The sequence below is a fragment of the Pseudonaja textilis genome, chromosome Z (assembly GCF_049901715.1).
Source record: "Pseudonaja textilis isolate UNSWEBS1 chromosome Z, rPseTex1.2, whole genome shotgun sequence".
NCBI lineage: Eukaryota > Metazoa > Chordata > Lepidosauria > Squamata > Elapidae > Pseudonaja > Pseudonaja textilis.
The window spans coordinates 125681272-125695790 of NC_142008.1; the positions used below are offsets into that span (position 1 = coordinate 125681272).

Genomic DNA, 14519 nt, shown 5'->3' on the forward strand with positions numbered 1-14519 from the left:
TCCCACAACGTCCAAAGGCGGCCTCCGTCCCAGGGGTTGACCGTTGTTTTCTCACTCCTTGGCTTCGAAACAAACTCAAAGTGTGTTGCTTGCGGGTCCCACCGCCGTCTTGGCGGTTTTGTCATTTTGGGGGGAGGAGCATTTCCTCTGGGTTTTTTTTTTTTTTTTTGAGGGGGTGTCTTCTCTAAACGAGGTGGCCTTCGCCTCTTTTGGGGTCCTTGAGCCTCACCGAAGCCTTCTCCCCGCCAGGCATCAAGGAGAGTGTTTGCTGGAGCCCCCCGTGGACATGAACCCCACCAAGATCTGCGAGTATCACTCCCTCTGCGCCCGCTTCAAGGATCTGCTACTCTTGCCAGGTGACAGCTTCCCGGCTCCGCGGGGAAAGAACTCGTGGACTCCGACTCCCAGAATTCCCCCATTCAGCTTCTCTAGGACTTCCACTCTCTCTGCCTGCTTCCTCTCTTGTCATCCCTTCCTCTGCAATCGCTCCGCTCTAGGGAGGAGGAGGGAAAAAACAACAACAGGGATGGTTGAATGGGGGATTCTGGGAGTTGAAGTCCACAAGTCTTAAATAAGGAGTCCCCAACCTTGGCAATTTAAAGTTGCAAAGGTTGGAGACCCCTGATTTAATACCTGTGAACTCCGACTCCCAGAATTCCCCAGCCGGCGTCACTAAGACTTCAACTCTCTCTGCCTGCTTTCTCTCTTGTCATCCCTTCCTCTGCGATCCGCCTGCTTCCTCTCTTGTCATCCTTCCTCTGCAAGCTGCCTGCTTGCTCTCTTGTCATCCCTTCCTCTGACTTCTGCCCTCTTACTCTCTTGTCATCCCTTCCTCTGCAATCTGCCAGCTTTCTCTCTTGTCATCCCTTCCTCTGCGATCCTCCTGCTTCCTCTCTTGTCATCCCTTCCTCTGCAAGCTGCCTGCTTGCTCTCTTGTCATCCCTTTCTCTGACTTCTGCCCTCTTACTCTCTTGTCATCCCTTTCTCTGCAGGCTGCCTGCTTTCTCTCTTCTCATCCCTTCCTCTGCAATCTGCCCACTTTTTCTTGTCATCCCTTCCTCTGACTTCTGCCCTCTTACTCTCTTGTCATCCCTTTCTCTGCAATCTGCCTGCTTTCTCTCTTGTCATCCCTTCCTCTGCAATCTGCCCACTTTTTCTTGTCATCCCTTCCTCTGACTTCTGCCCTCTTACTCTCTTGTCATCCCTTCCTCTGCAATCTGCCCACTTTTTCTTGTCATCCCTTCCTCTGACTTCTGCCCTCTTACTCTGTCATCCCTTCCTCTGCAATCTCTCTGCTCTAGGGCAGAAGTCTCCAACCTTGGCAACTTTAAGCCTGGCGGACTCCCAACTCCCAGAATTCCCCAGCCAGCTCTGCTAAGACTTCAACTCTGTATGCCTGCTTACTCTCGTGTAATCCCTTCCTCTGCAATCACTCCACTCTAGGGAGCAGGAGGGAAAAACAACAACAGGCATGGTTGAATGGGGGATTCTGGGAGTCTAAGTCCAAGAGTCTTAAAAGTTGCCAAAGTTAGAGACCTCTGCCCTAGAGCGGAGAGATTGCAGAGGAAGGGATGACAAGAGAGGAAGCAGGCAGAGAGAGTTGAAGTCTTAGCGAAGCTGGCTGGGGGAATTCTGGGAGTTGGAGTCCTCCAGTCTTAAAGGGGCCGAGGTTGGAGACCCCTGATATAAATTAAATCTTCTCCTGGTTACACCGGAACAAGGAGGCAGGGGCTCTATCTGGGGGGACCCAGGAGAAGCGCCTTTTCCATGGTGGTTGTCCCTCCCTGGGGAAGCCCAGCCCTGAGGAGGTCAGATTGCCTCCCCCCCACCCCCCCACTTTGACAGTCTCTTGAAAGGCCCCAAAGACACAATTTTGCCAAAGCGCCTGGAGGCCCCAAGCAGGTTACGGAGCCCATGGAAGAGCTGGTTTGATTGATGCCGGGGGCGGGGGGATTCATTGGGGGGTTTTTAATCTGAGGTTTTACCTCAACACCAAGGCAGTTCGTTAGGCAGCCGTATCCATTTTCTAAATAGATGTATATTGGGGTGGGGTGGGGAATGGATGGATAGGATAGATCTTTTCTTGAGATGACAGACAGACAGATATACTTTTTCTTTAGATAGAGAGAGAGATGCATAAATAGATAGATAGATAGATAGATAGATAGATAGATAGATAGATACATAGATAGATAGATAGATAGATAGATAGATAGATAGATAGATAGATAGATAGATAGATAGATAGATAGATAGATAGATAGATAGATAGATAGATAGATAGATAGATAGATAGATAGATAGATAGATAGATAGATAGATAGATAGATAGATAGATAGATAGATAGATAGATAGATAGATAGATAGATAGATAGATAGATAGATAGATAGATAGATAGATAGATAGATAGATAGATAGATAGATAGATAGATAGATAGATATACATAGACTTAGATGAAAGATAGATAGATAGATAGATGATAGATAGATAGATAGATAGATAGATAGATAGATGATAGATAGATGAAAGATAGATAGATGATAGATGATAGATAGATAGATTGATAGATAGATGAAAGATAGATAGATAGATAGATAGATAGATAGATAGATGATAGATAGATAGATAGATAGATATAGATAGATGATGATAGATGACAGATAGAGAGATGATTCATAGAGATGATAGATAAATAGATAGATGATAGATAGAGATGATAGAGATAAATGATAGAGATAGATAGATAGGTAGATGGATGGATGGATGGATATAGATGACAGAGAGAAAGAGAGAGATGAAAGATAGATGATAGATAGATGATAGACATAGATAGATTGATGATAGATATAGATAGATAGATAGATGATAGATGATGATGATAGATATAGATGACAGAGAGATAGAGATTTGATTGATAGAGAGAGATGATAGATAAATAGATAGAAAATAGATAGATAGATGATTGATAGATAGAGATGATAGATAGATAGATGATAGATACAGATAAATGATAGAGAGATAGGTAAATGATTGGTAGAGAGATATGATAGATAGATAAGTGATAGAGATAGATAGATGATAGATGATAGATATAGATAGATAGATAGAGAGATAGAGAGATAGAAATAGATCGATGATAGATAGATTCATAGATAGAGAGAGATAGAGAGATAGATGCAGAGAGAGACAGAGAGAGATACATATATACATACATACATGCATGCATCTTTTCTTCAAATAGCTATAGGGGACATGTGGTTATTGTGTTTTTAATTATTCTGGTGTTGGGCTATTCTCTTTGCAACTTGCCTAAAGTCATTGAGGGTGATTTGGATGTTTTTGTAAAATAATAATTTTAAAAAACGAAATGCAATGCCATGAAATCATAAAACGAAATGGAAACTTTCCTTTTTCCAAAAATACACACACAACACACACAGATCCCACACCGAGAAATACGAACGAATTCCTGTCCGAGCTCCTCTGGGCCACCTTCCAACCGTGTTCTTTCCCCCCACCCCAATATCCCTAAATCTCGCCCCCCACAGAGGCCTACTTCGCCGAAGACCCCAAGCTGAGCCTTTGCTACTGCGAGTCGTGCCACAAGCTGCGAGGGGACGAGGCCTACTACAGCGGGGGAGCCCCCGGGACTACGCCTTGCCCTTCGGGTGGTGCCACTTCAGCCTCAGGTACCTTTAGGGGCAGGGCGGGGTGGTCCTCTACTTGCGACTGCTCGGTTAGCGGTAGTTTGGGGGAAAAAAAGGGAACTTGGGACCGTGTTTCACACTTAACGGCCTTGGCAACTGGTTTCTGTTTACGATGGTCGCAGTGATGTCCTCCCCCGTTTCGCAACCAACTGACAAGCAGCGGGGAAGCCAGCTTTGCTTAACGACTGCACGACTCACTTAGCGGCCTCAGTGATTGGCTTAACCCCTGGGGGTTAAGGAAGCTCGTAAGGTGGAGCAAAGGGGCTTTGCTTATCGGGAGTCCCGACGGCCGGTTGCCCACCGTGATCCGCTTTTACGGCCGCGGCAAGAAAGGTTGCAAAACTTAACAGCCATCTCGTTTAGCGATGGCCATTGGGGGCTCCGTTGTGGTCATAAGTTAAGTATGTATGAAGATGAAGCTGTCGCGGGCCTCGTTTAGGGAGGGTTTTCCTTCTTCCTGGTTCCGGGACCCTCCGGGTTTTCTCCCACCCACCCATTGTTCCTTGCAGAATAAACCCCCGCCTGGACGTGGCCAGCACTTCGAAGAAGTGGCACATAGCCTACCATGGGACGAGCATCGGAGCCGTGCGCCGCATGTTGGATCAAGGGGAACTGGTGCCTGGTAAGCGAAGGGGCCAGGCGAGAAACCAGGAGACTTGGGAGTTCTAGTATTGGCTTCAGCATGAGGCCAGGTGTGATCTCCAGCCAGCCAGTCTCTCTCAGCCCTCAAAAGGACGCAGTGGCAAAACCCCTTTCGAAGGCCGGGAGGCTGGGAGTTCTAGTATTGCTCTCTTGGGCTGGCCAGTCTCTCTCAGCCCTCAAATGGGTGCAGCGTCAAACCCCTTCCGAAAACGAGGAGGCTGGGAGTTCTAGTATTGACTTCAGTACAAAACCAACCTGGTGACTTCGGGCTGGCTGGTCTCTCTCTCAGCCCTCAAAAGGACGCAATGGCAACCCCCTTTCGAAAGCCAGGAGACTGGGAGTTCTAGTATTGACTTCGGTGCGAAGCCAGCTGGGTGATCTTGGGCCGGCCGGTCTCTCTCAGCCCTCAAAAGGACGCAATGGCATCCCCTTCCGAAAACCGGAGGCCGGGAGTTCTAGTATTGACTTCGGTGCGAAGCCAGCTGGGTGATCTCAGCCCTCAAAAGTACACAGCGGCCACCCCTTTCCGAAAACTGGGAGGCTGGGAGTTCTAGTCCTGCCTTCGACCCGAAGCCAGCCCGGGCCAGCCAGTCTCTCTCAGCCCTCGAAAGGACCCCATGGCAAATCCCTTCCGAAAATCTGAGAGAGATGCGGGGACAGTCAGTTCAGGAGTCAAGAAAAGAGGGGGGTTCTCCCCTCCCCCCAGAATTACACCTAGTATTGTATTGAGGGACCCCAAAATGGGGGTCTGAGGGAGAAGATTTGGGGGTCAACGGGACTCTCGCCGATTTGCTCTCTTTTTATGACTGGCTGAGCCCCCTCGCTACCCTTCAACCATTTGGGGTGATGTGGGTCAGCCCTCCAACCGCCCGGCCCCCAAAAAACTCCCCCCACTGCAATGGTACCCCCTTCCTTCCTTGCCCCGCAGGGATCACGTCCATCTTGAGCTGCCGCCCGGTGAAGGCTGATCCACAGGGAGGGGGCCCGGGCAGCGGCCCCAATGGGGTCTACCTGGAGGCGGAGGAGAACAGCGTCCAGGGGCGCGAGGAAGCCCACCACGTCCTTCTCTCGCCCACCCTGCGCTACGCGGGACTGGAGCCTTTTGCCACCAAAGTGCAGTAGGTGTCACGCGTGGACAGCTTGGTGGGGGCGGGGCGGGGATACCGGAAGATGTCTGATCGCGACCTGGGGAGGAGGAAAACCTGCAAATAAGTCAAAATGGCAGCCGGGCGGTACATAACATACAGTGTTTCCCCGAAAATAAGACCTGGTTGTCAAGATTCCAATTAAATCCTGAGTCTCCAGCCAAACTTGTAAAACTTCCAAAGGATTTATTGGGAGTTAACATGTTCAGGACTACCTGGGTGTAGCCGACTCTGAGATATATAATCCATTGTCACCCTTTAATTTAAATAAAATCCTATTTAAAGAAAAAAATATGATTTAAATTTTAAAAAATCAGTTTAAATTTAAGAAAAATCCGATTTAAATTGTTTTTAAAAAATCAGATTTAAATTTTAAAAATCCGATTTAAAATTTAAAAATCTAGTTCAAATTTTTAAAAATCTGATTTAATTTTTTTAAAAAATCTGATATAAAAAATCAGATTTAAATTTTAAAAATCCGATTTAAATTTTAAAAATCTAGTTCAAATTTTTAAAAATCTAATTTAATTTTTTTAAAAAATCTGATATAAAAAAATCTGATTTAAATTTTTAAAAAATCTGATCTAAATAAAAAAAATCCAGTTTAAATTTTTAAAAAATCCAGTTTAAATTTTTAAAAAAACATCAATTTTTATTCCACCTGCGGCCTCCAGACTTCCTTCAGAATTTTGAGCTTGACTGACTCCCCACCTTCAGACTGTCGATCTCGGCATGTAAGTAAGCCCAGCCATGTTTTTTTTCTCCTCCCTCCCAGATTCAAAGACCCCAAATCTCACCGACAGCACTCGGCCCAGGTGGCGTTGCAGGTATGCGTCCGTCCTGGCTCCTACAAGGTCTGCCCCCCGACCCAGGCCGCCCCCGAGCCCGTGGACCCCCGCTTCAGCAGTGCCGAGATCGAGTGGGTCACCAAGGAGAAAGGTGCTACGGTTCTCTTCGGCCTGCTCATCCGTGTGGAGTGAGACCACCAACCCTTCCCTCCGGCCGCCTTTGGCCCTCCGCAGTGTTGCCAACCCCCCTCACCACCACAACGGCACAGAACCGGCTGGAGACGGACGGCAAGAGGAGAAGGAACCGGGGCGGGGGTGTGTGCGTGTCAACTTTTCCAGCCAGACGGAGGAGGACTCCCTTTCGGGAGAGAACATTATTGGGGTCTTGGGGGCTTCTTCTTGGGGAGGGGCTCTTCGCCTCCTTTTATTTTCTTTTGCACAGACACAAGCTAACGGGGACAGCGGTGGGAGGGGCTTGGGAAACCGCTAAGAGCATGAAAGAGGGTTTGTGTGGGGGGTGGGGGTGGGAAAAAGGGGAGGGTCTTGAGTTGCCACAAAAGAATGTGGGGAAGGGTCTTTCAGAAGCCCCTTTCCCCATCTGTCCCCTTCCCCGGGAAGCGGTGGGGGGATTTTTACAGACCTACGGCCATCTCCGTTTATTTCCTTGGGGAAGGGTCTTTTGGGGCAGAGGAGGGGGGCGCTCATCTTCCTTGAGGGAGACTCCCCTCCCCTGGGCAGGCACTTAAGAAAACACCGGGGAGGGAGGGGAGTTTAATCTCAACCCCCTCCCCTTAATCAGAGTTCTGGATTAAAAGAACATTTTGGGGGTGGGGGGTCTCTTCTTGCTACAAACGACCCCACTCGTCCCCCTCCCTCATTCTTGGGGGTGGGGGGTGGGAGCAGATTTACAGAAGCGGCTTGCGGGCCTTGGATGGGGCGGGGGCAGGGGGGCCTAAAATGCAAATTCCTCATTTTGCGACGGGTTTTTTTTCTCTCCCCTCCCCTCCCCCTCCCCCCACCAGAAGGCGGCACAGATTTCTCCCCACCCCCTCACGGAAGCCCCTCAAGACCATTTTTTTTTGGGGGGGAAGGTGCCCTCCCCATTTTAAAAAAACAAACAAACGACGCGTCTTATTTTCTTCTTTCGTTCTCCTGCCCCCTTTTAACAGGATTTGGGGTGTGTGTGTAGTGTGTGTGTCTCTCTCTCACACACACACACACACACACACACACCCTCCTCCTCCCCCGCCCCCGCTCCCCTTATTTATTGATGTGCTCATCGTCAGGAAAAAGAAAAAAATGTGAATTTTATTCAGGGGGGCCCATGGAAAGGATGTCCTCATCCCATTTCTCCCCTCTTTTTAATTTGTATTTTAATTTGTATTTTAATTTGTATTTTAAATGCTATTTATGCTGCTTCTTTCACTTTTATTTGTTTGGGGGGGCGGGGGCGAGAATTACCTTTTTGTTTTTGTTTTTACATTTGTTGGAAGCTGTGGGGGCTTGTTTTATGGATGTATTATTATTATTATTATTTCCTCTTCCCCCCACCCGAAAAAATGAATTGTTTCCCTTTCTCTCTCCCCCCCCCCCCCGGCCCTCTCGGAGGTTTATAAACCACAGTTCAACCAGTTTTCTGTCTTGCGTCTTTGGTGACTTCCCCCAACACACACACACACACACACACACACACACACAAATGGGATTTAATAACACACACACACACACACACAAAAATGGGATTTAATACACACACACACACACAAAATAGGATTTAATAACACACACACACACAAATGGGATTTAATAACACACACACACACACACAAAAATGGGATTTAATAATACACACACACACACAAATGGGATTTAATAACACACACACACACACACAAATGGGATTTAATAACACACACACACACAAAAAATGGGATTTAATAACACACACACACAAAAAAAATGGGATTTAATAACACACACACAAATGGGATTTAATAACACACACACACACAAATGGGATTTAATAACACACACACACACACAAATGGGATTTAATAACACACACACACACACAAATGGGATTTAATAACACACACACACACAAAAATGGGATTTAATAACACACACGCACAAAAATGGAATTTAATAACACACACACACACAAATGGGATTTAATAACACACACACACAAAATGGGATTTAATAACACACACACACAAAAAAAATGGGATTTAATAACACACACACACACACACACAAATGGGATTTAATAACACACACACACACACACAAACGGGATTTAATAACACACACACACACACAAATGGGATTTAATAACACACACACACACACACACACACACAAATGGGATTTAATAACACGCACACACACACACACCCCTATGCAATTTTCCTGTCCTCTTATTTATGACGTGTCACTCCCCAGGTTTCGAATAAAGTGAGAAATAAAACAAGGCTCCAGAGGAGAAAATAAATTCGGATTTGAGCACCCGGAAAACAGCAGATCCCAAAAGCAAATTATGAACGAGACCTCTGCGATTGTAGTGCTTTTCTTCTTTTTTTTTAAATTATTAGGCGGTCCTGGAGTTACAACCGTTCGTTTAGTGTCCGTTCTGCAACTTTTGTGCATTTTTTTTTTTATTAGATGGTCCTGGACTTACAAATCGTTTAGTGTCCCTTCGAAAGTTGCGACGGCACTGAAAAAAAGCGACGTAGGACCGTTTTTTGCCCTCTTAACGACCGTTGCAGCATCCACCATGATCAAAAATTCAGACCTTTGGAAACTGGCATGTACTTACGACGGTTTCAGTATCCCAGAGATGTGTGTGTGAGAGAGAGAGAGACAGGATCTCTTTTTGCGACCATTTGACGAGCAAAATCAATGGGGAAGACGGATTCGCTTAGCGACCAGGTTCCTCACTGAACTGCAGTGGTTCCCACAACAACGGCGGCAAGGAATGTAATATGGGGCCAAAACTCACTTCACAAAAGCAAATCACAGCAAATTGTTAATCAGGCAGTCATTAAGTGAATCTGGCCTCCCTCATTGACTTTGCTTGCCCGAAGCCACCTGGGACAGTCACAAAGGAAGACCCCCGTCATAAATACAACCCCCCCCAGCACCTACATTTCGATCCCGCGACTGTAAGGATGCCATCACGGTCGTAAGCGCGAGGAACGTCCGTAACTTGGAGCAGTTGCTAAAGGTTTGGTTGTAAAATGGAGGATTATCGGTACCGACCTCAAATCAGAATAAAGAATCCTAATTTCTCTCTATATGAAAGCAAAATGCCACTCACACATTATAATATAGTAGAATAGAATAACCTTTCCACATAGTATATCTATATATATACATATATAAAAAGGGAAATGCCCCTCACGCATCATCACAAAATCTCCAGAACCGTAAAGCCTACAAACTTGAAATTGGGCCCGTATGTTCCTCTCGGCTTTTAGGGGCTCCCTAAGAAAGGATTTTTCCAAATGACCCTCAGAGCATTTAGAGTATTTCCTATATTATTATTAACAGGCTCTGATTCCAAGGAGTTCTAATCCCCACCTGGAAAGAAATCTTTTCCAAAGGCAAAACACAAGCAGAGGAACGGAGTTTCAGTCTCAATTTCAGAGCCCCAAGCAGCTTTAAGACAGAACAGTTGAGCTAAGCCACGCCCAGGCTCCTTGCTGTCGTCTCCTTACTCACACAGCAAATACTCTTTCAGTTTCCAAACAGCCCTCGACTCTCACATCCTGACAGGACACTAGCCAGATGAATACTGGTGGATGCTGGTAGGCAGAGGCAGAATTTCCCACCCACCCCTTATTTTCCTCCCCCCAAAACTAAGCCCCTCACGCATCATCACAAAATCTCCAGAACCATAAAGTCTACAAACTTGAAATTTGGCAAGTCTGTTCCTCTTGCGTTCTAGGTACTCACTAAGAAAGGATTTTTCAAAATGGCCCTCAGAACATTAGCATTTCCTATATTATTATTATTATTATTATTATTATTATTATTATTATTATTATTATTATTATCATCAACATGCTCTGATGCTAAGAAGTTCTACTCCCCACCTGAAAAGGAATCTCTTCCAAAGGCAAAACACAAGTGGAGGAGTTTCACTTTCACTTTCAGAGCAACAAGCAGCTTTAGTACAGAACAGTTGACTTAAGCCACGCCCAGGCTCCTTGCTGTCTCCTTGCTCACCCAGCAACTACTCTTTCAGTTTCCAAACAGCCCTCCACTCTCTCCCACACTGACAGGATGCTAGCCAGATGAATGCCGATGGATGCTGGTAGGCAGAGGCAGAATTCTTCTCCCCTTATTTTCCTCCCCCAAAACTAAGCCCGACCACAGAGTTTCGTAGCGAAGCACGGGGATCGAGCTAGTTACTTATAAATAATAAACTGACATGGTGAAAGATCGCTAGGGAAAAGAGACCACCCACAGATACCCAGTCTGCCATGATCATCAGATCTTCAAGGGTGGGTAAGAAACATCATGCTTGTCCTATCCTTGTGCACACGCGTGTGTGAGATCACCACAACCCTTGGACGCCTGGAAGTGAAGGTAGTTAGTTGTATGTCCCAGGTAATTGTCCAAAGAATTGAGCCTCGGCAAGCTGGCTGCCTGGTTGGAGAACAGCCTCCAATTTTATCAGCTCCACAGGATCTTCACATCAGCAGAGATTTATTTATTTTTATTTATTTTATTTTGTCAAGCAATTATAAGATAACAGGTATAAATATCGACATAGTTATGAATACATGAAATGGATACAAATAAGAAAAATAAAAGAAACAATAGGCACGTTGGTGCGCTTATGCACGCCCCCTACAGGCCTCTTAGGAAAGGGGTGAGGTCAAGAGTAGACAGTCTGAGGTTAAAGTTTTGGGGTTTGGGGAAGAAACCACAGAGTCAGGTAGAGGATTCCAGGCACTGACCACTCTGTTGCTGAAATCAAGTTTGGTGCAGTTTACCTTGAGTTTGTATCTATTGTGTGCTCTTGTGTTGTTGTGGTTGAAGCTGAAGTACTCATTGACAGGCAGGATACTGCAATGTATGATTTTATATACCATACTTAGATCAGACCGAATACGGCGTAATTCAAGGTTTTCTAGGTCAAGAATTTCGAGTCTGGTGGTGGCATAAGGTCTTCTACAACGAGTAGAGGAGTGGAGAACTCTTCTTGTGAAATATTTCTGGACTTTCTCAATTGTGCTAATATCAGATACGTAATGTAGGTTCCAGACTGATGAGCTGTATTCAAGTATTGGTCTAGCAAATGTTTTGTATGCTCTAGTTAGTCGTGTGATATTACCAGAGAGAAAGCAACGTAGGATGAGGTTAACAACTCTTAATGCCTTTTGGGCTCTGTAGTTACAATGGGCCACAGCACTTAGATCATTAGAGATGAGAACTCCAAGGTCCTTGACAGAATTTGGATCATCAACAAGGTCTTGACTATTCAGCTTGAATTAGTAACAGCTTGCCACTGTTGTTAAATGAACCACCACTGTTGACAAGTCAGGGACTTGGTTGTTAAGTGAATCCGGCTTCCTGTTTTGAAGGTCGCAAAAAGGGGATGACGTGACTCCGTAACATCACAAACTGTTGTTTACAGACTCTATTAATATAAGAAAAGGCACAAGACAAGGTTGTCCCCTTTCTCCCTTGTTATTTGTACTGACTTTGGAAGTGTTGAATAGAAATATTAGAGAAGATAAAACTATAAAAGGAATGAAAATCAAAAAGGAAGAATTTAAATTACAAGCCTTTGCAGATGACCTAGACTTTATCTTAGAAGATCCCATAGAGACAGCCTTGAAGCCGCTGGAAAAGATAGAGATATATGGTGAGGTGGCCGGTCTGAAAATAAATAAAGATAAAACAAAGATTTTGTCAAAGAATATGTTACTAAGACAAAGGGAAGAATTAGCAGAATTGTGGAAAATCCAAGTCACAAACAAGGTTAAGTATTTGGGGAAATATTTGACGCCAAGATGTAGTACATTAAAAGAGAATAACTATTAAACAACAGATAGCCCTAGATTTGAAGAAATGGGAAAACTTACAATTGTCATTAATAGGGAGGATTTCAACAATTAAGATGAATATTCTACCCAGAATCCTATTTTTGTTTCAAACAATACCAATTAGGCTCGGGAAAGACTATTTTGAGGACTTAAATAAAATTGTATTGAAGTATATATGGCAAGGATAAAGTTAAAGCTCTTGCAGGATGCTAGAACTAGAGGAGGGTTTGGCCTGCCTAATTGGGAGTTGTACTATCAAGCTGCAAACTTGATGTGGGTTAAAGAATGGATAACATTAAGGAAGACTAGATTGTTGACATTAGAAGGTCATGATTTGCTGTTGGGTTGGCATGCTTTTCTATGGTATAAGGGAACCAAAACACAGGGCTATTTTAGAAGACATTATATACGGGAGTCTTTGTGGTTAAACTGGGAGAAGATAAAAAAACAATGTTATTTGAAAATTCCAGTTTGGTTATCGACGATAGAAGCTTTTTCTTATCCTATAATCTATAAAGAGGAACAAACAGTTAGTTATGGGGAATTATTAGATGAAAAGGGTGAACTTAAATCGATACAAAAATTAGAGGAACAAGGTGTACAGATGAATTGGTTTTCATATGTGCAAATACAGTCAAGGTATGATGAGGATTCCAAAACAGAGGGATTTTATGATAAGATTTAGATAAGATTTTGATGGGTACTGATGAAAAGGTGATTAAAAAATTATATGGTTTACTTATTGGAAATTAAGCTAGAGGAAGAACAAGTTAAAGAAACTATGATTGCCTGGGGGAGGAATTTTGGATATGGGATTGACTTAGAGAAATGGCAGAAATTATGGTTGCAAAACTATAAAATGACAATGTCTACAGCCTATAAAGAAAACTTGTATAAGATGTTTTACAGGTGGCATTTTCCCCGACAAGGATAGCAAGAATGTTCAAGAACAAATCGGAAAAATGTTGGAAATGTCATCAGAAACCTGGTTCATACTACCATATGTGGTGGACTTGTGAGGATGTTAGAAAATATTGGACTAAAATCCGCATGTGGTTGGAAAAAATGACAAAGAAGCATATAGACTTGAAACCGGAGTTTTTCTTATTGGGAATCTTACCAGATGTTTATAGTAAAGATTTGAAATATTTGATTGTGAATGTATTAACTGCGGCTAGGATTGTATTTGCAAAAAATTGGAAAAATTAGAAAATTCCATTGCAGGAAGAAGTTATCAAGAAAATATTGGAATGTGCTGAGATGAGTAGATTGACATTTGAAATTAGAGAGCAAGAAGATAAACAATTTTATATAATTTGGGACCTTTTCTATCAATGGCTGGATGATGAAATACAAAAATAGAATATTTAGAATGTTAGACAATAAGGAATATTATTGATTTCACTTTTCTTTTTTCTTCTGGTATTTGATATTTATAAAATGTTTTTTCTTTTCTTTCTTTTTTTAGGATAGAATTGGTATGATTATATGATTTGTTATAGAATAAATTACTTTAATCATAGTTATCTCATAAGGCATGATTGAATAAAAGTATAGTCAAATCTTTTTTTTATAATGATATGAGGATATATAAGTTTGGATTGATAATAAGACTTATTATGTAAGGTAATTGTAATTATGACTATGAAATGAATGCACAAAACTGATGAACCAACTGACACACTGTTTGTACATAAGTACGGATGAGAGCTGATGTTTTTATGTTTTGTCTGTTTGTTTGTTTGTTAAAAAAACAATAAAATTGTTTTCAAAAAAAAAACTGTTGTTAATGTGAGTCAGTTGCCAAGTGTCTGAGTTTGGCCCATGTGACCGCAGGGATGTTGCTGCTGCCCAGGCAGAAACCCAGTCCGAAGTTCCTTTTTTTCCCCAGTGCCGTCGCAACTTTGTGAACAGTCACTAGATGAACCGCCGTAAGTCGAGGACTACCTGCATTATTGCGGTGAAAAAGACATATTTGCCAGCTTGCATGCGAGTTGGTAATTGAATCAACTGCAAAAAACATGTTTAAAAACATTAGAATGTATTTGGTTTCCTGACAATTTCTTCTCATTCCAGAGATCTCCTGGTGGTCTCCCATCCCAGTGCTAAACAGCCAACATTGTTTTAGGTGAAGATTCCAGGTACTATACAGCGGGAGGCTCGAGGGAGGGCACA

At 43.6% G+C, this 14519-nt stretch overlaps 1 protein-coding gene across 1 annotated transcript in view; it reads left to right on the forward strand.

Annotated features, from left to right (window-relative positions):
* The window catches only part of NEURL4 (neuralized E3 ubiquitin protein ligase 4), a 48757-nt gene extending 41691 nt beyond the window's left edge, over positions 1–7066 (forward strand). The window contains 7 exon segments of the mRNA XM_087916425.1: positions 250–279; positions 282–356; positions 3552–3641; positions 3644–3692; positions 4220–4332; positions 5281–5470; positions 6273–7066. Of these exon segments, the coding sequence (XP_087772551.1) occupies positions 250–279; positions 282–356; positions 3552–3641; positions 3644–3692; positions 4220–4332; positions 5281–5470; positions 6273–6477 (752 nt within the window). The 3' untranslated portion in view covers positions 6478–7066.
* Positions 7067–14519: the final 7453 nt, after the last annotated feature.